General features: G+C 40.2%; 2 protein-coding genes across 2 annotated transcripts in view; both read left to right on the top strand.

The window, feature by feature from the left end:
- LOC124775486 (sialin-like) overlaps positions 1–14,118 on the top strand; it is a 140,869-nt gene extending 126,751 nt beyond the window's left edge. Inside the window, exon 10 of the mRNA XM_047250319.1 lies at positions 14,114–14,118. Within this exon, the coding sequence (XP_047106275.1) occupies positions 14,114–14,118 (5 nt within the window). The remainder of the gene's footprint in view (positions 1–14,113) is intronic.
- A 2,135-nt stretch (positions 14,119–16,253) lies between these two features.
- Positions 16,254–21,502, top strand: LOC124775485 (follicle cell protein 3C-1). Its single transcript, XM_047250318.1, has 3 exons — positions 16,254–16,508; positions 21,039–21,110; positions 21,389–21,502. Exons 1-3 carry the CDS (start codon positions 16,254–16,256, stop codon positions 21,500–21,502), a joined length of 441 nt encoding a protein of 146 aa, XP_047106274.1.
- Positions 21,503–26,030: the final 4,528 nt, after the last annotated feature.

The following is a 26,030-nucleotide window of genomic DNA, read 5'->3' as shown; positions in this document are numbered from 1 at the left end:
AAGCACCACTCTCTTCGAAAAAATATGGCCCTATGATAAATGATGTCGTAAACCCGCACCACACAGTGACATTTTCAGGATGAAGTAGTACTGGTTGATTTGCGTGTGGATTTCCCGTTGCCCATATTCGATAATTCTGTGTATTGGCATATCCTGTCAGATGGAAGTTGGCATTGTCTGTCCACAAAATCTTCCACGGCCAATCATTATCCACTTCCATGCGAGCAAGAAATTTTAAAGCGAGGTCTCTCTTGCTGGTAGGTCAGCAGGAAGCAACTCATGCACATGGGTAATTTTGAAAGGATAGCAAAGAAGGATATTTCGTAGGATTTTACACACAGTGCTCATGGGTAGGTCCAATGTTCGGGGGATTTTCAGTGCACTACACGTTTGCACACCACCACTCGTCTCCTGCATTGCTGTGGCCACTGCTTCCACTGACGTCGAATCAATTCGTTTCCTCCCTCAACCAGGATGCACACCAAAAGATATTATCTCTTCTAATCTCCGAATCATTTTCTCCAGACCCACGGCAGTCAGCGGCCCAACGCCTTATTTCAAACCCTTCAGTTTCGGAATTTCTGCAGAGCGACGTGTGCACTGTCATCATTTTTGTAATACAGAATTACAAGCAGGCGCGATCGTGCATTGAGACCGTCATGGCGAACGTCGCAGACGCGAAGGGAGGAAAAGCCGTGTACCCGGCGTGTTTATACTAACTTCAATACGCCGCTCTTCAGCCGAGTGACATGACAGCTAATACAAGAAGAGCTTCGGGTCGTGCGCATGACAAGTGTTTTCATTTATGTATTTTGACACGTACAGCACCATCTATTGATCAAATTTCACACTATTTTTTTCATCTGCCATACGTTTTCCCCATTTTCCGATAATATTCCGTTGCAATTTGACGTGCCGGCCGGAGTGGCCGTGCGGTTCTAGGCGCTACAATCTGGAGCCGAGCGACCGCTACGGTCGCAGGTTCGAATCCTGCCTCGGGCATGGATGTGTGTGACGTCCTTAGGTTAGTTACGTTTAATTAGTTCTAAGTTCTAGGCGACTGATGACCTCAGAAGTTAAATCGCATAGTGCTCAGGGCCATTTGAACCATTTTGCAATTTGACCTCATTCTGACCAGTGGTGTTATTTCTACAGCGTTTTGAAAGTTTAACTTTAATTATAATTACCCTGTATAAAATTATTTCCAAAAAACAAATATTCCGTTAGTTTTCAACACACCTCATACATAAAAATATAAACACTGAAGAGAGAACAAGTGGGTACCCACTGAAGAGAGAACAAGTGGGTATCGCTGCTTTTCTGGATGTATTCTATGTGGCGGAAATTCGTAAGTACACGTTTGCCGAAAATACATTTATTCTACAAGAAAGAGCAAATGAACAAGGGACACAGTTAAGTCATATCGCAATGTCTATTAACCGGCAATCGCGATAATTGTGTTTGCTTAACAGTACCGCTCGGACACCAATCAAATGGTTCAAATGGCTCTGAGCACTATGGGACTTAACAGCTGAGGTCATCAGTCCCCTAGAACTTAGAACTACTTAAACTTAACTAACCTAAGGACAACACACACATCCATGCTCGAAGCAGGATTCGAACCTGCGACCGTAGCAGTCGCGCGGCTCCAGACTTAAGCGCCTAGAACTGCTGGGCCACACCGGCCGGCGGACACCAATCCAGGAGGGTGTACACTCCTCGGTGAAGAGCGCGTCGTCGCATAGCGTGAGCGCGGAGAACAACGAACGCGTGTCCGGAAGCAACTTCCCTCGAGATCGCAGGGCGCCGTCTATTTCGCAGACTCGACGAAGCAAGAGCGGAAACGGTGGGCGCCAAATAAACTTCCTTGCGCGTGAGCGGAGGGCGTTAAGCTCGACTCACGTGGTCCGCGGCTCGCAGAAACAGAAACAAGAAAACGCTTCTATACTGTACGGTGGTTCAGCTCGCACTGCCGTTGCTTCTTGCTGACCCGCGCCCGTCGGCGCCACACGTTGCCAGAATTTTGACTATCGGTAAGCATGCTCGCCACGGATACAGACGCAGCTGTTTTGTGCCGGCCGTGAGCGGCTCTAGTTCGTTCACGCATTTTTCCCGCACGGCTGCCACAACACTTCTGCTAAAAACGTATTTCTTTGGAGATTGGGACTTTTGTCTCAAAGCTTAAAGGAATTGCAGCCTTTTCAATACGCATGTCTGCAGCTCAATGCCTATTTTGTGTGTTGAGTAACAATCTATCCTTTTCATATTGTTGTTAGAGATTGCAAAAAAAAGTCAGTTTTTTTACATACTTCATACATGTTCTAAAGGGGCAGAAAGATAAAAAAGAAACCAATGTATAAAAAGTCATTAAACTGTTTATTATTTCAAAAGTAATCGCCGTAACTGCTAATACATTTTTCCCACTGTGAGACAAGGTGGTCAATGCCTCCATGGAAAAACGTTTGTAGTTGCCTATGGAACCATGTTTGCACCCAGGTGCCCATCGTTTCGTCTGCAGCAAATCGAGGGGCACGACTATCTTTCTTCAGGGCTCCACAAGTATGGAAATCGCATGAGGAGAGATTAGGACCGTAGTGAGGACTGATGCCTTCTTGCACATAGCAGTTACGTGCTCAGTGCAGTTTATATTTTCATCTGTTATTACTCCTAGATTGCATGCTGAAGGAGGGAAGTTGATATTTGTCCCATTTAGGGTTAAAGATAGTAGGAAGTCCCGATATTTCGTGTTAATTTGACTAGAATGGCCAAGCGGTACCGCTTGGGTTTTGGGTGGGTTGAGCTTTAACCTTATATCCTGCACCCATTTTGATAGTGCACACAGGTCAGTTCTGAGATTCTCAATAGGTGTCTTGAGGTTCATTGGTTTTGTACTTAGATAAAACTGGAGGTCGTCAGCGTACATGCGGTATTTGCAGTAAGATAAAACCGATGACACATCATTTGCATAAAGTGAAAACGTCTCACACCAAGTCATCTGTGAAAGAAAAAGGTCAATGACGGCAAAGATTTCTGTGTTTAAAGGATAAATTCCTGTGCATTTAAACCAGTTTTGTGCGATGTGAAGCCTAGCTGCTCTGCTAAAGGCTTCATCCACAACTGCAACAACATGTGCATCCTTAAAAGGTTTGAAATGTGTCCTTTCCAAAGGCTCTAACTTAAACGAGTTGTGTGCAGTGGTGCGCTCAGTGTATGAATTTCGTTTTTACTTGCCTATTCTACAACTGTCAGCTCCTCATGACTAGGTTTCGTCGTGTCGTATGACTAGGGCCTCCCGACCGTTCGCTTTCGATTTGACGCCACTTCGGCGACTTGCACGTCGATGGGGATGAAATGATGATGATTAGGACAACACAACACCCAGTCCCTGAGCGGCTAAAATCTCTGACCCAGCCGGGAATAGAACCCGGGCCCCAAGGATTGACATTCTGTCGCACTGACCACTCAGCTACATGACTAGCTTGACTATTTGCACTTAAGAGGACAGGACTCATTTCTGTTGGCTGAACATACTGTTAAAATCTAGATTTACATGATTACTCTGCAATTCACATTTAAGTGCTTGGCAGAGGGTTCATCGAACCACAATCATATTATCTCTCTACCATTCCACTCCCGAACACCTATACTTTTCTGTTCGAGCTCTGATTTCTCTTATTTTATTTTGATGATCATTCCTACCTATGTAGGTTGGGCTCAACAAAATATTTTCGCATTCGGAAGAGGAAGTTGGTGACTGAAATTTCGTAAATAGATCTCGCCGCGACGAAAAACGTCTTTGTTTTAATGACTTCCATCCCAACTCGCGTATCATATCTGCCACACTCTCTCCCCTATTACGTGATAATACAAAACGAGCTGCCCTTTTTTGCACCCTTTCGATATCCTCCGTCAGTCCCACCTGGTAAGGATCCCACACCGCGCAGCAATATTCTAACAGAGGACGAACGAGTGTAGTGTAAGCTGTCTCTTTAGTGGACTTGTTGCATCTTCTAAGTGTCCTGCCAATGAAACGCAACCTTTGGCTCGCCTTCCCCACAATATTATCTATGTGGTCTTTCCAACTGAAGTTGTTCGTAATTTTTACACCCAGGTACTTAGTTAAATTGACAGCCTTGAGAATTGTACTATTTATCGAGTAATCGAATTCCGACGGATTTCTTTTGGAACTCATGTGGATCACCTCACACTTTTCGTTATTTAGCGTCAACTGCCACCTGCCACACCATACAGCAATTTTTCTAAATCGCTTTGCAACTGATACTGGTCTTCGGATGGCCTTACTAGATGGTATATTACAGCATCATCTGCGAACAACCTAAGAGAACTGCTCAGATTGTCACCCAGGTCATTTATATAGATCAGGAACAGCAGAGGTCCCAGGACTCTTCCCCAGGGGAACACCTGATATCACTTCAGTTTTACTCGATGATTTGCCGTCTATTACTACGAACTGCGACCTTCCTGACAGGAAACCACGAATCCAGTCGCCCGCAGCTTGATTAGAAGGCGCTTGTGAGGAACAGTGTCAAAAGCTTTCTGGAAATCTAGAAATACGGGATCAACTTGAGATCCCCTGTCGATAGCGCCAATTACTTCGTGCGAATAAAGAGCTGGCTTCGTTGCACAAGAACGATGTTTTCTGAAACCATGCTGATTACGTATCAATAGATCGTTCCCTTTGAGGTGATTCATAATGTTTGAATACAGTATACGCTCCAAAACCCTACTGCAAACCGACGTCAATGATATAGGTCTGTAGTTCGATGGATTACTCCTACTACCCTTCTTAAACACTGGTGCGACCTGCGCAATTTTCCAGTCTGTAGGTACAGATCTATCGGTGAGCGAGCGGTTGTATATGATTGCTATGTAGGGAGCTACTGTATCAGCGTAATCTGAAAGGAACCTAATCGGTATACAATCTGGACCTGAAGACTTGCCCGTATCAAGCGATTTGAGTTGCTTCGCAACCCCTAAGGTATCTACTTCTAAGAAACTCGTGCTAGCAGCTGTTCGTGTTTCAAATTCTGGAATATTCCATTCGTCTTCCCTGGTGAAGGAATTTCGGAAAACTGCGTTCAATAACTCCGCTTTAACGGCACAGTCGTCGGTAACAGTACCATCGGCACTGCGCAGCAAAGGTATTGACTGCGTCTTGCCGCTTGTGTACTTTGCATACAATGCTGCAACCATTGCAAACACGTCGTCGTTCATCCACCCACTCTCATGTTAATTTGCCAGCTTGTTTTTTCTTGCTTTGACTTACCATTTTCATCCACATTTGATACCCTTCTTTCATCGGTATTGTAAATACGAGGGAGGAAATCTATATTTCTCTTGAAGGTCATTATCTCGTCAAAGAAACGATCAGCTTGTGGTTTACTTAACCAAACAGCCCATACAGTGCAAGTCAGCTCAAGAGATCTTACAACAATATCAGTATATTCTTTTCTAAAACCGTAAAAGAAGTTTCTTCGTACAGTTCCCTTACATTATTACGTCTCTGAGAGATTTTGAGACCTTCTGCTAGACCAAATGCTAACCTCAAAAACTCCTTCCTACTCAATGGCATCAGACAACTATCAAGTTCTTTAATGACTTCATAAAGCTGTTCAGAAAAGTTCCCTGAAAATGTGGGTTCATATCGTTCCAACTTCAGTTGGACATTTTTCAGGAGTGACGAAAAACTTTTGCTGTGAACAAAACTCACGCTTGCAAGTAATTCGCTCAATGTTTACAACCTAATGGACGGACATATGTTTTTAATGTAGAGAGCACACATAAAATAGTTTTACCTGAACGATGTGGTTGGTTTCGTAGTTACCTGCTGCCCGGGGCTACCCGACCTTCCCCTATCGTACCTGAAGACATCATTCTGTCCACCCCTGACTCTAATGTCAGACAAAACTCATCAGCAACACATGGTTTTAAAACGTCCTCAAGACATGTTTTGTAAACTGAGTTTGAAAATTTCCCAGGTTTGAAGGAATTGTCTTAAACATTTTTAAAGAGTAGTTTAAATGATTGTCCTCTCCTACGCGGACCAGTCACACTAACGTGACCAGTGACATGCAATAACCACTCACAGATGGCTAGCGGCAGCACCAGCAGTTAAGCGTATATAAGGCGATTTGGGGGAGGGACGCAGAAATCAGTGGAGTCATTGTCGTAATGTGGCAATGGAGCAATTTATATGACCTCCAAAAGAGCATGAACATTAACTTTTGGGCCAAGGGTGGAAGCATTTCTGGAACAGCACCGCGAGGGATTAGCCGAGCGGTCAAGGCGCTGCAGTCATGGACTGTGCGGCTGGTCCCGGCAGAGGGTCGAGTCCTCCCTCGGGCATGGGTGTGTGTGTTTGTCCATAGGATAATTTAGGTTAAGTAGTGTGTCAGCTTAGGGACTGATGACCTTAGCAGTTAAATCCCGTAAGATTTCACACACATTTGAACATTTTTTTTTTTTTTCTGGAACAGCAAAGTTCGTAAACTGTTCGTGTGCTGCAGTCGTTAAAGTATACTGTGCATGGCAAAGTGGCACTATCTGAAACTGGCGCCGAGGCAACTGTGGCGCACCACAGGCAATAGATAACAGGGGTGAACAGCGATGTGTACAGGTGAACAGACGTGCAACTATTGAGCAACTACAACCGAGATGAACCAAGCGGCTACCAACAGCGTCTCCTCAGTAACCGTTCAGCGAACAGAGATGCGTATGGGCCTCTGCAGCGGGCGCCTGGTTCATGCACCCAAGCTGACTGCTGTTAATCTGCGACGAAGGCTGAAATTTGCATGCCAGTACCACAACGAGACGTCCACTGAGCAGTAATGGGTGGCCTTTTCACAGGAATCACGTTTTATGCGCCATCAGACAGATGACCGTTGGTGTGTGCAGTGTGAAACGTCTGAAAGCAAACTCAAGAGCGTACGTTATGCTCTGTAGTATGTTTTCGCGGTATTCCGTGGGTAATCACTTCATTCTGGAAGGCGCAATGGATTAACACAAATATGCATCTACACTTGGGGACCATGCCCACTCCTGCATGCAGTTTGTTTGTCTAAGGCATGATGGCATCTATCAGTAGGACAGAGCAACATGTCACACAGCTCACAGTGTACGTAAATGGTTCAAAGAGCACCACGATGAGTTTACCGTTCTCCAATGGCCACCAAACTCACTGGATTCAAACCCAATCGAGAATCTGAGAGACCACCTCGATCGGGAATGTCCGCGCCATGGATCCTCAACCGAGAAACCTAGTACATATGGCTGTGGCACTGGAGTCGACATGCCCCCACGTCCCTGTCAGTATCTTCCAGAACCTCACTGAATATTTTACTGCACGTCTCACAATGGGCCACACTGCAAAAGTGGTTATTCAGGCTTTTGACAAGTGGTCACATTAATATGACTAGACAGTGTATAACGAGAGGAGCAAATTTCTTGTAAGCATAGGAAAACCTAGGCAATTTTGCAGAAGCTGTGATGGAATATTGTGCCGCGTACAAACGCGTTATTTTGGATATACTACCAAGGATAGTATATGATACAACAATGGCTCATTTTTCTCCCTTATGCTATAACGTGTGTTGAATGTTCTAGCGATACTTGCATTCTGTTAGGTCGGTGTTGATCGCGCAATACAATCAAAACCAGTAACACGTGGCGCCGTCTGCGTGCTGCCCTTTTCGGCACATCTTCTGTATTTTCTACGTCTTGAGATGTATTTCGTAGCGAGGCGTTGACAAATCTGTGGTCTGATTTGAAACTCTTTTCCCGAGATAATGGCGCAAAAACATAAAAAAAACGTGTTGTACATATAGTATACTTAAGTACTACGCCTGCAGCTCATTGCTGGAGTATCTCAGTTTTCAATTATTTATCGAACTCGTCAATTTTAAGTCGATTGCACGTCATGATCTTTAGAGGTGGCCTTCTCGAAAATAAGGGTGGAGGGTATTGAGCCAAAATATCTTGGTCTTTCATTTTAGGATGTACACAAGCAACGTACCAAATATCAGCAAATCGATTGGCTGTCTCTGAGGCCTTCCTCTTCGGAGTACAATTTTCCTGGCATAGGATATTCGTAAATTGTGATTAACATGGGAGTTATTTACACTACAAATTACACATACAGGCTTAGAGGGATTGGATAAAACCATGACTGTACTGAATTATGAGGATTTCAGTTACCAATAGCTTTGATGTACTGGTATCACTCAACTTTTTTTTTATTTTACAGCACTTACATGCACACTTTATTCTTTCCTTTTGAATCCAGCTTCCAGAACTTCTTAAAAAAACTGTTGTTATACTGTCGTATCCATTGATTCTATTCAGTATACTCTGCTTGGCGTAAAAAGTTCCAAGAGAGGATTTTTTAACACTGGAAAGTAGCATTTACCAAGTAATGATCTTAGCTCCTATCGAAGTAGACCACTTGACCATCTGTACGCAGTGGCCAACGTTTCTGGAGGCCTTGGAAGCAAGCAGGGAAATTTTTAACTGCGATGCTTGTAACCTGATTTGTCACAGCTCATTGGATGTCTGCAATATCTTGACGAAGGTGTCTTTTCAGTCGCCTTTCCACTCGTGGAAAGTAGAAAAAATCGCAAGGGGAGAGGTCAGGCGAATATGGCGGATGTGGGATGGTAATAACAGAATGTCTAGCCAGATACTCAATAGCAGATGGAGGAGTTTTGCATTAAGTTTCCGTTTCCCTAAATCTTCGGATAAAATCTTTTGACACACAACACAATTCAAATTAAGTTCTTCTGATATCGTATGCACAGTTACGTGACGGTCTTCTTCCAATAACTGCCTTCCACGCTGCGCGTTTGCATGTTTTGTGCCGTAGACCAACCACCAGAGCTGGGATCATCTGGCTCTGAATCTCTGCCTTCACGAAACCTTCTGTGCCACTCCAAAACACAAATTCTCGAAAGTGCCTTGCCTGCATATGCTTTCTTAAACATCGTCCACGTTCCACTAGGGGTTACCCCGAGCCTGACGCACAACTTAATGTTCAATCTTTGCTCACAATCAGCGTCTCTTTCGTCACCTTAACTAAAGCGCCAAGAACCCAAACCTTGTGTTGCTACGGTGCAAGCACGACCCCGCCACCTAGTGAGTTTGCACGCAAACATGGCCAAGGTCATTTCAAGGATGCACATATACCAGGTAGCATAAAAAACATTTGTTCCTTTTTAGTATGGCAAATTCAGAAATGCGAAAAACCTGTCGCGAAACTCCTAGGACGAAGGGAGTACGTCACATTTTACATCTTTCTGAAGAATTATAATGCCTGAAACCTTAGCAGCTAATCATCACTCTACATGCTTGTCCACTGCTGATAAACATATTGACATGAAAGTGTCTGTAAGTAGCTCTCGCTCTCCATGTTAGACTATCCTCGGCAAGCCTCTTCATCTCTGCATACTTACACCAATACCCATTTGAACCTACTCACTACTGCCACGCCATGGGCTCTTTCTACCACTATTTATGCCCTGCTCTTCCATCCATTACCAAATTGACAGAGTCTTTGATATCTCAGGATGTTCTTATCAACTACTTACTTCTTTTAGACATGTTCTGCCATAATTTTCCCCCATAATCATTTATTTAGCGAAAACTTCCTCTCATATAGCTTAAAAGTTCGCAACTACACGCAATCTACAGTGATCACTTGATGACAAAAAGAGAAAGAGCTGAGGCTGCCCAAGGATGGAAATTATTGCACAGTTCACTTATATTTCTATGTACTGTTGTCAGAAATGTCTGCCGCCATAATTCACTGATGCATGTTATGAGACTAGGCAGCTGTAGTATGGCAAGATGAGACGTTTGTCCTCGGCGTTATCTGATTATTTGCAAAATCCTTAAGGATTCTTCTGTAGAACCGTACTGTCTAAAAAAAATTAAATTATAAGGCATGAAAGTTAGTCCCATTAACCGTTAGGGCTTTTTTTCTGTTATTCATTTACACTGCCTGACAAAAGAAGCGAAGCACCCAAAAAATGTGGTCATATGTCAATGTAATTTTGTGCAAGTACACACCATCAGCAAGTGCATGAAATTCATTTTGCAATTCTCTGTGGCAGGTAGAGCACTCATCGGAGTGCATTAGTATTTGGTGTGTTTACCATGTCTGTGCGGTGTATACGGGCCATTAACAGTGTCAGATACTGAGTAATCACTGTAAAGGACACGGAGATGCCATGTACTCATGTGACAAACCATTAACAGCACCTGACAGATTTGAGAGGCCTCAATTTGGGTCTCCATTTGCTAGCTGGTCAATTCACGGAATATCCAGAAAATGTATCTCTGTTGGTTTTTGGAGATATTCTAAGTTGATTTCTGAACGAATCATAAGTTGATTTTTGAATGCGTGCATAGAGTACGTGATGTCTCTGCCAGTGGAATCGCCGTCGCATCACGAAATAAACTTTTCATAGACGTAAGGGGATGGGGCTATAAGAGCTGGGCCGAATGAACCAAAACGGGTGAATCCCAATCGCTATTTGTTAATGTGGTTGATTGTGCACATGATACGCGTTGTTATAAATATTCGCGAAATCCGGAGATTCGTACTAACACGGTGGAAATACACACTAACACGAATAACAAATAAGGGAGATTACATATTATCTTCTTGGTGCATCCAAGGGAATGAAATTTTGACAGAAAATTTTTGCCAGGTCGCTACACTACTAGGGGCAAGTTGTGCAGTCATCGGTTACCAGCCGCTATTCACGTAATAGAGCGGAAAACCCGTTGTACAAACACGTAATAACACCAAACTGTAGAATAAACACGAAGTAACTAAATTGGTGCTACTGGCAGGTTTACTGAAGTTAACAGGCGAATATGTTTTGACAATGGCAAGAATAGTTACAGAATTATTGATGACTAGATTGTTCGTTAGAACTAGGAAGGAGAAGAAACGAGGATATCGCACGAATTATATGGAAGAATGAGACGATTCCAAATTTATATAAAAATTTCGTACTACTACTACTTCTCGGTCTCATGCTTTGAGAAACTGGAGCGTATGATGAAATGTGAAGCTATTTCCTAATGTAAGATTTTTTGCTAGTAGTAGGCCTAAGGGGTATTTGATATTGGCACTTGGTGAATTGAATTCTATCGTGTTATTTAAGTAAATGAGGTAGTAAAAATGACCGTTTGTGCCAAACAGTCTCGCTTATTTGGTGTGTGTTACAATTGCTGCAATATTAGAAAGGCCTATTTCGTTTTATCTAGCTGACAGTGGCAAAATGGACAGAATCAAATCGAAAAACCACACTACTCCTGGGTACTGTTTGCATTAACAGCTTTTTCACTATCAGACAACGACATTTTGATTTTTCATGTAGCAAAACGTTTGATAAACTTTGATGAGGTAATAGATTCTTTCGCCCAATATTGTGTTTTTTTCTTTAAAAAAAAAAAAAAAAAAGAAAAATGTGGATAGGATGTCAAACCGGCCGACTGGGAGTAGGAGAGGCACCACAGGACATCTTAAGTTCCACTATTCTGAATATACACTCATGCTCATAAATTAAGGATAATGCTGATACATGGTGAAACAACGCTCTGGTGGGCGGTTTGCGGGTTTAAATCACCTTGAGGTATGACCATGCAGTGCTTTTGACCTGCAGTCGTCTCACGGTGGCAGCAGTCCGCATATGCAGAGGTGTGTTGGTGCCTGTCAGAGTACGATGCAGCGAGTAAGTGTGCAGATACTAGGGTGACTGGAGGCTTGTCAAACACAGCAGGTCATAGCATGGGCCCTCCATGTGCCACAAAGTGTGATCTCAAGATTATGGCAACGATTCCAGCAGACAAGAAACGCGTCCAGGCGCTACAGTATGGGGCATCCACAGTGTTCAACACCACAGAAAGACCGATATCTCACGATCAGTGCCCGCAGACGGATATGGAGTACTGCAGGTAGCCTTGCTCGGGACCTTACGGTAGCCACTGGAACAGTTGTCTCCAGACACACAGTCTACAGACAACTGAACAGACATGGTTTATTCGCAAGGTGCATTCCACTGACCCCTGGTCACAGGAGAGTCCATAAAGCCTGGTGTCAATAACACAGTACATGGTCATTGGAACAGTGGGCCCAGGTTATGTTGACGGGCAAGTCCAGGTAAAGTCTGAACAGTGATTCTCACTGGGTTTTCATCTGGCGTGAACCAGGAACCAGATACCAGCCCCTTAATGTCCTTGAAAGGGACCAGTATGGAGGTCGTGGTTTGATGGTGTGGGGTGGGATTATGATTGGTGTACATACACCCCTGCACGTCTTTGACAGAGGAACTGTAACAGGTCAGGTGTATTGGGACGTCATTTTGCACCAGTATGTCTGCCTTTTCAGGGGTGCAGTGGGTCCCACCTTCCTCCTGATGGATGATAACACATGGACTCTCCGAGATGCCATTGTGGAGGAGTACCTTGAAACAGAAGATACCAGGGGAATGGAATGGCCTGCCTGTTCTCCAGACCTAAACCCCATCGAGCACGTATGGGATGCTCTCGGTCGATGTATCGCTGCACATCTTCAAACCCCTAGGACACTTCAGGAGCTCTGACAAGCACTGGTGCAAGAATGGGAGGCTATACCACAGTAGCCGCTTGACCACCTGATCAAGGGTATGCCAACCTGCTGTGCGGCATGTGTACGTGTGCATTGTGATCCTATTTCATATTGATGTCGGGGTACATACACAGGAAAAAGTGGCATTTCATAGCATGTGTTTCGGAACGGTTTTCTCAACTTATCACCAATACCATGGACATACAGAGCTGTGTCGAGTGTGTTCCCTATGTGCTTATGCTATTAGCACCAGTTTTGTGTAGTGCCACGTTGTGTGGCACCATATTCTGCAATTATCCTTAATTTATGAGCATGAGTTTAGATTTGATGGCTTTAATTACTAAACATATACGTTAGAATTCCACAGAGTGAAATGCACTAATGTGAAAATGTGTGGCACTGCACTTTTGCATACTTAATACCAAATAACATGTATTACATTTCCTCGAACACACATTATGTATCAAACTCTCCAGAAAGATGTGCGCTACAAAATGAACATATTTTTGAAAAACCAATTTTTTAAAATTGCCCCCTTCGGAAATATCATAGATCCATGGCTGGCATGCATACGACGGCATGCACATTGCCTTGTTTCTGGCCAACTACCATGAGGGAAGATTACTGTGTAGTGCACTAAGCACATCACAGCCCCAAACCAGTGCACCTACCATCTGAGAACAAGTAATGGACTCCCTATAACATTGTTTGTTATCTTCCACCATTGATCAGAGGTTAGCAGCAGTCAGAGTACGGAATTACCGTCCCATGCATGGCCGCCTTTGACACCACAACATAAATGGCCATGTTTAGAGTAGTGCCACCACCAGGAAGCATCGACTGCTGATAAGTGGCATTGCACTGCATCCAGTGACGAATCATAGTTCTGTGTTATCCTAGATGACCACTGTCAGTGAATATGGCGACAAGCTGGATAGAGGTACTATTCTACCGATGTTTTGGAAAGGCATAGCGGCATTCCTCGTGGTATCATGGAGTGCAGAGCCATAGGGGTGAATTCAGTCATGGCTGGTAGTGATTCAGGAACTCTGATGGCACATCGGTACATTACAGATACCCTATGTTCTCATGTGTTTTTCTACTGCATCCTACCGTCAGTATCAAGGATGTCAGTGACCAGTTACATTTGTGGGCCACAATGCCTCAGGAGAGGATACAACAGCTTTATGATACTCCTATCAATTTAATCAGTACATGCATCCTGGCCAGAGGCTGTGCAGCGTCACACTGATCAGTGGCCTCATGATGCGAAGATCTTCGTAAATTTGACTCGCTTCTGTAATAACATAACATATTCTTTCTATTTGTGAAGCTTCCATGTCATTTCCTCTTCCCATTCTGGATGCTTCACTTAGACAGTGTATCTGCATAATATAAACAAAAGCCGAAATTATTATTTCAAAAATTTTTACCATGAAAAACAAACAATTGCTGTTTATGAACTTTTGTCCTCTGTTTCAGGATGAATACACTGTGGCTTCTGTTTTGGAGCTTATGGTGTGCACAGTGGTATGTAAATATCTTTTATCTAACTAAAGTGATTCAGTTGGAAAGATTACGGTTATTCTTCATAAACAGCACAGAAAATGCAATGTTGTAGTAGTAGTAGTAGTAGTAGTAGTAGTAGCAGCAGCAGCAGCAGTAGGTGTCAATAACAGTAATTTTTCATACTTTCTTTGTTCATTCATTCAGAAACATATGTTCTGTAAACTCCTCCATGAACAAAAATCTCAAGGATATGAAAAGAGTAAGTTATACATTAACTGGCTGAAGCAGCTTCATTGCAGGCAACTTGTGTACAGTACATTAACACCAAATAGTAACTAATGCTAATCTACTTAGACTGATAATCATGGGAATTAATTTTTATATATAGAAAAAAAGCATCTATTTCGGTAAAAAGGTACAATGCTTTGTACTGCATTACTTAGCAGCTATTTTCACCTGCACCTTCATACAAACTTTTTTTCCCCAGAGACTGCTATCAGCTATCTTTGTATTTGCAAAGTTAAAAGCCTATTTATTATTAATACTAGTGTTAATATAAATACCATTACGAATCGTAGAAGGACTGGCTAATGAGGTATTCTTTTATTTATTTATTTTTGTACCTGAGGATCCCCAATATCCTGTCTGTGTCTACCAACATGTTACAAACTTTTGAAACTGCAATACTAAACTCCTTTCTGAACCCTAGACAGGAACATGCAGTCTGTATGGAAATTACTTTCAATACTGTAGTTATCCTCAGTGCATGGTATGCTATTAGTTTAAGTATTAACTATAAATATCATTAGGAAGTAAACATATGACATGTAAGTCTAATAAGCACAAGATCGTTCAAGAGTTTAGTTACTAACTTAACAAAATTTTCTCGCTGCACACTTCTGTTGAATAACCATTTCTCTGTCCTTAGCTGCCAAGTAGATCATGTCACAGGATTAAGTGGAAGTAAGCCAAGACTATTAGCAATTCTGTCTGCTGGTCAACACAGTGGTGGTTTTAAGTGAGGAATTACACATTTTAAGCAAATACTTATAGTGCTTCTGCCACCTGTTTAATGCAGTGATGTGCAATAGGATAATGCCTAGGAATTTCATCAGCATGAGTTTTTGTATGATTATGGGTAGGCCTGCTCCATTGTTCTTCCCACTGTATGTAGTATGTAAGTGTTCGGGCCCTCCTTCAGTATATCTTCATCTGTAAATGTAAGAGTTTTTTTTATTATGAATCCTCATTGTCTGCGGTAAATCACTACGCCAAATAAAGAATCTTCTGGGATTCCATCTTTAATATTTCCACAGAAATTTACAGTGGTTTTAATCCTGCAGTACCATTTATTAACGTATTCTCCATCCTCTGCTGTTAAGATGCTACTTTGCCCATGCAAATAGAATGCTTTTGATGCCATATTATTTTTCATTTTCCCCAGTAGACTAACAAAGATTTCATTAGATCCAAAGCCTGAACCGAAGATTTTGTTCAAATGGCATTTTTGTTATTTACATAAGATCACTTTACAAAAACAAAAAATTCAATCAAGTATCAAAACCTGAACCAGTAGTCTTAAATTAAGGCTGCCTCCCTGAGTGGTCATCATGTCACTGTCACGCGGATGAACTAGGTTCAATTCCCACTAGGCTTAAGGACTTTTCCTTGGAAGGGGAAGTGCTCTTGGAATCATGAGGACAACTGGGGAGTTACTTGAAAGTGAAGTAGTGACTCCAATTTAACAAAAAGTCTACATCAACAACTGGTACAGGAACATACTAAACACAGACCCCTTGACCCTACTGATGTCCAAATGACACTAGAGGTGGAGTATGACACAGCAGTTGAGTTGGTCATAACTGTGTTTCACATTCCTAAGGATTCGCCAAGACACGTTCTACAAAATACGATGTACGAATACATATAAATGAATTGAAATATTAAGATTGATAATAATATACAAGTCTCGTAATATTTTCCATAAAATATGTGACTCGTGTGAATTTATTTGTAGAAAAATTAAAATATATAGCCGGAGTATAAATAACTATATTTTAATTTCATTAATTTAATTTTTCCTCTGACAATACTGTTTAGTTGGGCTGAAAGCATGGTAGGCACTACCAGCACCAGCAGTACAGTAGTATCAACAGTTCCCTCTACAACTCCTATTGCACCAGCTCCAGCACCACCAACCAACCCAAAAGACATTCCGTGCACGTGTGGTGTTTTCCTCAGTGGACAATTTGTGAAAGGCAGTGATGCTCAACCACGAGGAAATGCAGCTCTGCTCCATGAACTGATGGTGCCCTTTCCATGCACACCTGTTGGCCTCAAACAGTGTATCAATCGCTGTCTTGATACTGTAAGTCATTCACGATTATATTATATATCTTTCAACACATTTGAAATTCAGAAAATATATATCAGATTTACTCTTTTTTTTCTTAACAATAGGTTTCATGTGGTTGCGTGAATGAAATTAACTTTATTCAACAGTACATCACAAAACTTCTGATGCACTGAGTGTTCCATAAAAGAAATGAAGCCGGCCGAAGTGGCCGCGCGGTTCTGGCGCTGCAGTCTGGAGCCGCGAGACCGCTACGGTCGCAGGTTCGAATCCTGCCTCGGGCATGGATGTGTGTGATGTCCTTAGGTTAGTTAGGTTTAAGTAGTTCTAAGTTCTAGGGGACTAATGACCTCAGCAGTTGAGTCCCATAGTGCTCAGAGCCATTTGAAAAGAAATGAAATTTCAGTTGAACTGTAGTACAGATAGTTCCACAGTATGTCATCACTGTACAAATTCTATATTGTTCTCTAATGGTACATGCAATGCTTTTACATTCGGTATAGCCATTACCGAGAGGAAAGTTAGGATAAAAAAACTAAATATTTACTGGAAAGATAGCAAAATAAACACTCACTCAGTTATAAGAATTTTCAGAATGGTATTGCACTTTTTATCTTATCTTAGTTTTATTTATATCTGGGAAAGATATAAATACGGCAGAAAACTGGGATTCATCCATCTCAGCATTTTTTACATACAGACACAAGGCTTTATCTTGCTGTCATCCACGACAGGAAGCAATATATTTCATTAAAATAAGTCATTTTCTCTCAGGAATAATACTTCCACAGCTGGGTGAGAGAGCTGTGGATGAAATTTGGTATGATCAAGGAGAAACTAGTGGCAAACTGAAACTGGAGTTTGTCTCATGATTTCTGCTTACTGTGAAATGTAATGGTATTACATAAAGTCTATGCAGCAATCACTTTTAACTTATCAAAGATTTTTAGTGAGGCAGTGCATCCAATGAATAATATGCAGATTTACAAACTAACAGTTAATCAACTATGTTTATAAATTATTTTGTCCAATTATGAGCGAGAAGATCGAGATGTCAAAATCGCAACACATTCACTACTTAGAGGCCTTTTCAATGATAAATCGCAAGTAGCATGAAATGATTGTAGCCATAAATGTTTACTTCCAGAAAATGAGTTTAAAGACACTGATACAGCAGTTCACTCAACAATTTTGCATGAGCATGGTTGATTAGTTTGGAGAGAAAGGGACCAAATAAATTATCATGTTTTTGATTATTTTCTCTCTGTCCTTTTGTGTGAAGTTAACATTCCATTGGATTGTTAAGAAATAGTTAAGTTTGGGAAAAACAGATACTATACTACTCCCCTTAAGATTGACCCATTTCCCACACACTGTTTTAGCACTCAGTTTCATGTCCCCAAATCAACAGAATTATCTGATTTTGGGCAAATAGTACTAACCATTGAAAACTCTGCTGTTGTTTGAAGCCAGATTGCAACCCACTTTCTCCACTATGACTGAAAATGACACAAAACAATTAATGGATGCAGCACACACAGTTTTCCTTGAAACTACTCGTCTCTATTTGTTGCCAATTAGACATAAGAGGTCTGTTCACTAAAAAAAAAAAAAAAAAAAAAAAAAAAAAAAAGTTCTGGACTATCCTTCTGGAATCTGGATAGAGGTTCACATGGCTCTGAGCACTATGGGACTTAACATCTGAGGTCATCAGTCCAAGATAGAGGTCATTTCAGATTAAACACACAATGAGAAGGCACAAAAAATGACCAAGCCATTTTTAAAAGAACAATCACAGCATGTGAAACAACATAATCAATGAAAACCCAGAAACCAAATCAGGCAGACAGTAGCCCAACTTCATACTGCAGCTTGAGATGCATCCATAAAATTAACTGTACGGCAATAATGTAACCACAACGATCACTGACTACTTACTTTTATGCTGTTTTGTTACATGTGAAAAAGTATCTTCTGTTTTATCTCATTGTGGTGTAGTTTTCCTTGCCAGCCTCAATAAGAAAGTGGTAAACACAGGAAAAATAAACAAAAAGATTAGGATGAGAGAACAAACTGAGAAAAAGGAAGACAATACAAATGACATTGTACCAACAGAGACTGGGTAAAAAGTACGAAAGAGGGTTGAACAGAAAAGAACTGTCATTCAAATTACACAAAGATTGAAATGAAGCAAGTCATAAGAAACTAAAAATATAATAGAGCGCACATCCAAATGACCAAAACTTTGTAATGCCAGTATGGGAACATAATACTGGGTAACCATAATAACCTATTACTGGTTTCCATTACTTTCTACAGACAAATGCCCAGCAATATAGTGAGAAGAATGGTAACTGCACATTAGTGCATACTGAACTTTTTTTACCCTTAAGAGAGGAATGTGAAGAGTTTGACAGAGCACTGAAAGACCTGAGTTGAAACAAGGCCCCGGGAGTAGACAACATTCCATTAGAACTACTGATGGCCTTGGGAGAGCCAGTCCTGACAAAACTCTACCATCTGGTGAGCAAGATGTACGAGACAGGCGAAATACCCTCAGACTTCAAGAAGAATAATTCCAATCCCAAAGAAAGCAGGTGTTGACAGATGTGAAAATTACCGAACTATCAGTTTAATAAGTCACAGCTGCAAAATACTAACGCGAATTCTTTACAGACGAATGGAAAAACTGGTAGAAGCGGACCTCGGGGAAGATCAGTTTGGATCCCGTAGAAATGTTGGAACACGTGAGGCAATACTAATCTTACGACTTATCTTAGAAGAAAGATTAAGAAAAGGAAAACCTACGTTTCTAGTATTTGTAGACTTAGAGAAAGCTTTTGACAATGTTGACTGGAATACTCTCTTTCAAATTCTGAAGGTGGCAGGTATAAAATACAGGGAGCGAAAGGCTATTTACAATTTGTACAGAAATCAGATGGCAGTTATAAGAGTCGAGGGGCATGAAAGGGAAGCAGTGGTTGGGAAAGGAGTGAGACAGGGTTGTAGCCTCTCCCCGATGTTATTCAATCTGTATATTGAGCAAGCAGTAAAGGAAACAAAAGAAAAGTTTGGAGTAGGTATTAAAATTCATGGAGAAGAAGTAAAAACTTTGAGGTTCACCGATGACATTGTAATTCTGTCAGAGACAGCAAAGGACTTGGAAGAGCAGTTGAACGGAATGAACAGTGTCTTGAAAGGAGGATATAAGATGAACATCAACAAAAGCAAAACGAGGATAATGGAATGTAGTCAAATTAAGTCGGGTGATAGTGAGGGAATTAGATTAGGAAATGAGACACTAAAAGTAGTAAAGGAGTTTTGCTATTTAGGGAGTAAAATAACTGATGATGGTTGAAGTAGAGAGGATATAAAATGTAGACTGGCAATGGCAAGGAAATCGTTTCTGAAGAAGAGAAATTTGTTAACATCGAGTATAGATTTAAGTGTCAGGAAGTCATTTCTGAAAGTCTTTGTATGGAATGTAGCCATTTATGGAAGTGAAACATGGATGATAACTAGTTTGGACAAGAAGAGAATAGAAACTTTCGAAATGTGGTGCTACAGAAGAATGCTGAAGATAAGGTGGGTAGATCACGTAACTAATGAGGAGGTATTGAATAGGACTGGGGAGAAGAGAAGTTTGTGGCACAACTTGACTAGAAGAAGGGTAGGGCATGTTTTGAGGCATCAAGGGATCACAAATTTAGCATTGGAGGGCAGCATGGAGGGTAAAAATCGTAGAGGGAGACCAAGAGATGAATACACTAAGCAGATTCAGAAGGATGTAGGTTGCAGTAGGTACTGGGAGATGAAGACGCTTGCACAGGATAGAGTAGCATGGAGAGCTGCATCAAACCAGTCTCAGGACTGAAGACCACAACAACAACAAGAGAGGAATGAACATGTAGATTGTTAAAAACTCTGAACCGTGTGGTGTAGAAATAAACTGAACAACAAGATCTCAAAGTGACGTGAAAATTTTTGTGCATGATGTCAAGTTACTGTCACTTAAGTCAAAGACTTGCCACTGGGTTGTCTTAAATAACCCTCAGCATTGGCAAATGAGCTGGTTAAATTATTTTGGATGCAGAAAGATTGTTAAAGCATGAATTCTATAAATGACAAGCATCGAATAGCACAGCGCTTTTTTTTATGGAGTGTAACACAGAATGCGTGAAGCCAGATTGAAATATCGACGACAATGCTTCCAAGTCAGTGTTGCATGCCTCAGTAAAATCTCTTAGAAGGACAAAAGCACAAAATCATCTTCACACTTATATTTTGTTTCATTTACATTACAATATGTTACAGTACCTCTTTAATGTTCTTCACATAAATTTAGTATAAATTGTTAAAATCGAGTAACAGTTTGTTAATCAAACATTTTAAAAACATTAAAGTATTTTAGTTTTTACCAGTTAAATGTTAAAGATTTGATGGTATTTCAATAACTAAAAGAAAATGTCAATTGATATAAATACTGGTATCAACGACAAGTGTAAATAGTCCCCTTTAATGTGAAAATTATTTCTCTTTCTTTAGATTGTGAAACATCTACCAAATAGCCCAGCTATTTTGTGTGGCTCTATTGATCGTGATTGCTACAAGGAGAGGGTAAGTGATATATTAATTAAGAGATGAAATATTAATTATTTAATTGTACTCTCGCAGTAAGTGATAGTAATAAAATAAAGATGGAACATTTTCTGTAGATGATAATCCCTTACTTTAGAACTACAGTTAATCAAAAGGAAAGTTAACATTTGTGAATCAAGTTATATTTTCCGCTGACAAGTATACCAATATCTGATAGTTACTTAGCACTTTATCCAAAAAATATATCACGTAACGAATATGCATAATATGCTTTAGCTCTTTTTGTCTTTTTACAGGCATATTTATTTGTGAAGAACTGCAGTGATAAATGGGTCAACACAAATCTATCTGCTGGAAGGGAATACTGTTGTAAAGATGGTGTCCCTTATAAGTGTCCTATCATGTCATAATCTACATTTTGTAACTACCATCCTTTATTTAAACATTTAAATTATCAATATTGTACTAATTACTATTCCTACACAGAAATAAAACGGTTGTCTCAATCACTTTACACCTTCATTGTGTAAAATGCGAGACAGTAGAAAAAAAGAACATTTTCATGTGGCTTGGGAACCAGCGAAATTCAAAATAATCTTTTGTTAAGGCAAAAATAACACTAACTGGATGCAAAAACAGTAAAAGGATATTTCCACTGATACATTTGATATCAACAGAAGAAAACTGACTGATAATATGGTGGAAGAAAAATGCTATTATTCTTGCATGCCACTGACTGGCATACTTAAAAAATCCCTCCTCTCAAATTTTCCTGGACATAAATACTGACTACTACCAAGCAGTTCAGTCAGCTTTAGGTTTTCAGTAAAATCTTCTTTAGAGTGTTGTTCTGTTTAGAAATTTACTGTCAAACATTTATAAGCTTGCGTTTTTATAAAACCGATTCTGAAACAAATAACAATAGTCAAACTCAAATTCCTACCAAGTTTCATTCATACTGTGGCAATTTGTGCCTGAGGTTTATGTGGTTGTTTTAAGTACAGGAAACAGATACTAATGACGCAATCATTAACATGCATAACTGGATGGTCATCTCAGGAATATTGCTCAATGGTTTCCTGGTGCAGGTAAGCTTTCTCGCAAGTGACACAGATGATGGTGTAGTTGAAGAAAAAGTATGGAAGGAAAATTATCAACAATACACTCATTAACAACGGCAAACAATCTTACATAGAATGAACAAGAAGGAAATCTGCAATATTGCTTGGTGTTCAAATCCAGAATGTGAGTTCACAGCCTAAATAACTGAGTAACTATGCCTGAACGTCACTAAGTCAGGAACTATACTCCGTTCATCATAAGAATAAAACCGATGTAAACAAACAGAAACGCGATGATTGATCAGAAGCCGCAGCACACATATACTGGTGTTGTTGCGCTCTTGGAAGTAGGTCCTACTTATGTATTAGATATATTATCACTAAGTTACGTTAAATGAAACTTTAAGATATTCAAAATCACACTGTAGTTTTTATTTTAAAAATGGTGTATAGTCACAGCCTCTGCACTGTTATGCTTTGATTGTCGCCCTGTTAATACGCAGTACGAAAGTGGCTGAGGCTGCTTCCCATTCCCATGTAGAAAACATTTAAAAAGTGCTGATAAATAAGATTTACAGACACAATCGGCTTCGAAGTTTTACAAGGGATTGTATTAGTACAGATGAAACACCAGTGTATAGTAGTGTACAGTGGAGGCGGTGGAGTAATAGCTTTGTGACTCATCGACCTAAATGGCTTGCTGGTTAGTCTCACCCGAGTCAGTTTTTTTACTTTTTCAATTTGAATTACCTACATCTTCTAACCGTAAAATTCATCGTCATTTTATATAAATAATGCACATCATATTGTTTTTAATTAAATATTGCACGTGAAATTCTTGTTTTCATTTCAAAAATAAATTCTCAATTCTAGATATTTTATGAAAGACTGTTAATAAAGGTTGCTTAAATTAACAGAAAATAACAATTATGGAGGCAAAAATGAAAAACTAAATACTCTTTACTTGGACTGTGTCCATTGTTGTACACCACAGTAGTAGATATGTGTTGCAGAAGCATGAAAAATAATCATTTACACAGCATCGAGCACACCACACAAATGTCGTATTTTTACATTTGCCACTGTGCCATTACAATACGAACCCAACAGAACTGATCTGGAGCCAAGTTAAGGGATCTGGCCCAAGAAATAACAAGACTGTTAAGCTCCCGGACGTACTGGAACCACCACATGCAGCTTTTTCATATGTCACTACCGAATGTAGGCAGCAATATATAGAATGGCACGTCATAAGTAAAGAGAAGATGCCGCACCCGAGTGGTTCTGTTGTTGATCGACTATCAGCGTTGCAGATGACAGTTCCAGTACTGAAATGTATTTCTCGGATTCGGATAAGGATGAAGGTAAGATTACCAGATGACTGGCTGTAATTAATATCTTCTGTGGCTACAGTATTCAATAGTATGGTGAAATCACTGCAGTATTGTTTTGCATCACACATAGCTCGCTCAGAAAAATTACCCTGTGTTTAAGTTCGGAATTTTTACCACTCTTGTTTATAATTAGAATACTATGAAAGGTGAGAACAAGGACATTTTATGCTTTTCGTCTGGTCACCTAAGAAGCACGCGGTAGTGTTTAAAGTCTTTCCAAATATTATTTCATTCTCTTTAAAAACTAAGTAACATTCGAAGCTATATTGTTTTTTTGCTTGTCTCTTTATGTCTGAACTGCACTGCTCACATCATTGCAGGCTAATTAGAGAGACGATGAGCATGTGCTGTCCAAGTTTAAAGTGCCAGTAAAGCTGTTGTCCCGCACATTATCACTCAGTCTGTGTGTGTGTAACATAGCATAAAACGTATCCTTATGATTGTACTTGTCACAACTTTGCTTCCGCTTCAAGTGAAACGAAATCCAATGATATTCAGGCAAACTCTGAAGAATACATGGTGTAATGTTTATGTCAGGTTTATTCTTATGAACAGATTATAGCTGGTGATGACAACTGTCAGAAAATCATGACTGTTACAAACAAACTTAGATTTCTTGGCTTGGAAGTCAGGAACTTCAAGACTTGAAAAACATGTGTTTTCTGGTACATCCATATGAAGTGCAGTACATTGTTCTAAGACGACAAATTATTAACTCTGCATACATTTAAACTCTTACATCAGGCACTTTGCCACTCAGAGTGAAGCACATTTTCCATGTACAGCAGTTTTACAGTGAACAGGATGTATATATCAATCTTTCTATTTTATAAATCAGCTTGTTGTACCATAAACTAACGGATGACAATGGCATTACTGTAGAGTACGAGCAGTACCATTTACAGAAAAGAAATGATACATCATAACTTTTTCTTATTCTGTTCTCTCTGGAATTGAAATGAAACATCAGCAGCATTTTAAAACACACTCAAAACTCCCACCAATTTTTTATTTATTTTTTTTACATAACGAAGTGCTGCTATTCCCACTAATGAAATTCCACCTTAAAAAATTAAAATCCTCTGTAGTCTACCAAAATTACAAGAAACACACAGTAATTTGCATGAGTGTTGCTATCAGTATGTTACAGGCATATTGGTGCTATTGTACTCATTTACTGCAAAATCCAATCTAACTCGGTGCAAAATATTGTAGTTCATTTTATTTTCTATTTTGCCCCTGCTTTTCCTAAGTACTCATTGTGGCTCATCTTTTCATATGGTAAGAAGGTCTTCGGTATTTGTCACTGACTTTCCCTTGCTGTTTCTTTGAGTAATAACAAAGTAACTTCCTGTACTAAAGGCTTAGGCACACTCTATACTCAAGAGACTTGTGTAATGATCTGTGCTGATGCATCATATGTTGGGAGAGCTTGGGAGGGGTTAGAGCAGTGCACACATCATGAACTACACTTACCTAAAAGGCCGACATGTGAGGGCAGGCAATTGACATTATTCCACATACTTACTTGCTTAGTAACCATAAATCATCATAAGAAAGCTACTGATGGGTGAATGCAGCCATGGGTACCAGATAGTATTGTTATAAAATGATAAAAGCAGCATTTATCACAATCTTATGATTCTTGTTACTAAGCCGTTTTCTGATCATGATGAAATGTGTGTTTTTTAGGCACATAAATTTTAAAACAAAAGTGATCACACAAGCATCAGTAGGCAAACAGATTAACTAAGAGACAAAATACTACAACCTCTTCTCTCCTCTCCAAGCAGAAGAAATCTCTGGGTTATCTGGAATTCCATTGACTGGCATAGTACAAAAATAATTATACAAAGAATTATTAGCCTTTTCCAATTGATTTCCCTTTATGTTGAGTGCAGGATGAAGTTTCTACTTCATACTCGGAAAAGCCTACTTTTGTCTGCACAATTGTATATAGTTACACTCACGGCGAAACAAATGTAAGATAATTAGTTTGTGATTTCTGTTTGATCTACTGAACTGCTGCTATCAAGTCACTTTTTTCATTTTTCCCCACTGCCATTTCCTATAAAGAGCATTCTTTAAAAACATCCTTCCTTAGTGTTCTTTACCTGTAGAAAATATACATGGTACCTCCATTGCCATGGTCTTTAAAGAAAGATATTCACGAATGTATCCATTGATTGCTCTTTATTTGTTAGCTCTCTTAATTCCCATCTATTATTCCTGACATGAATCAGGAAGAACACAAGTAATGCAGTGCCAGGGAACACATATAGGCAGGCTACAAAAACAGAACTGATCAGAACAGCCTGTGTAGAATGACTAAGGGCACTGGAAAGATATACATGAGAATGAAGCATCTGCTTAAATGATCTCTGCGAAAAGTGTCATTACAAAAACATGTACCACTAAATCAAAATTATGAACACATTGGAACACTTTACTTAATTTGTAAAATGGGCAGTACAAAAGTTAAA

The sequence above is a fragment of the Schistocerca piceifrons genome, chromosome 2, assembly GCF_021461385.2.
Source record: "Schistocerca piceifrons isolate TAMUIC-IGC-003096 chromosome 2, iqSchPice1.1, whole genome shotgun sequence".
NCBI lineage: Eukaryota > Metazoa > Arthropoda > Insecta > Orthoptera > Acrididae > Schistocerca > Schistocerca piceifrons.
This window is presented reverse-complemented; position numbering and strand designations above follow the sequence as displayed.

Bases quoted from the DNA above. Each gene is read 5' to 3' on its own strand.
- LOC124775485 (XM_047250318.1), top strand. From the start codon at position 16,254: ATGGTAGGCACTACCAGCACCAGCAGTACAGTAGTATCAACAGTTCCC. The intron at 16,509-21,038 runs GTAAGTCATTCA...CTCTTTCTTTAG, and splicing joins TCAATCGCTGTCTTGATACT to ATTGTGAAACATCTACCAAA. The intron at 21,111-21,388 runs GTAAGTGATATA...GTCTTTTTACAG, and splicing joins GTGATTGCTACAAGGAGAGG to GCATATTTATTTGTGAAGAA.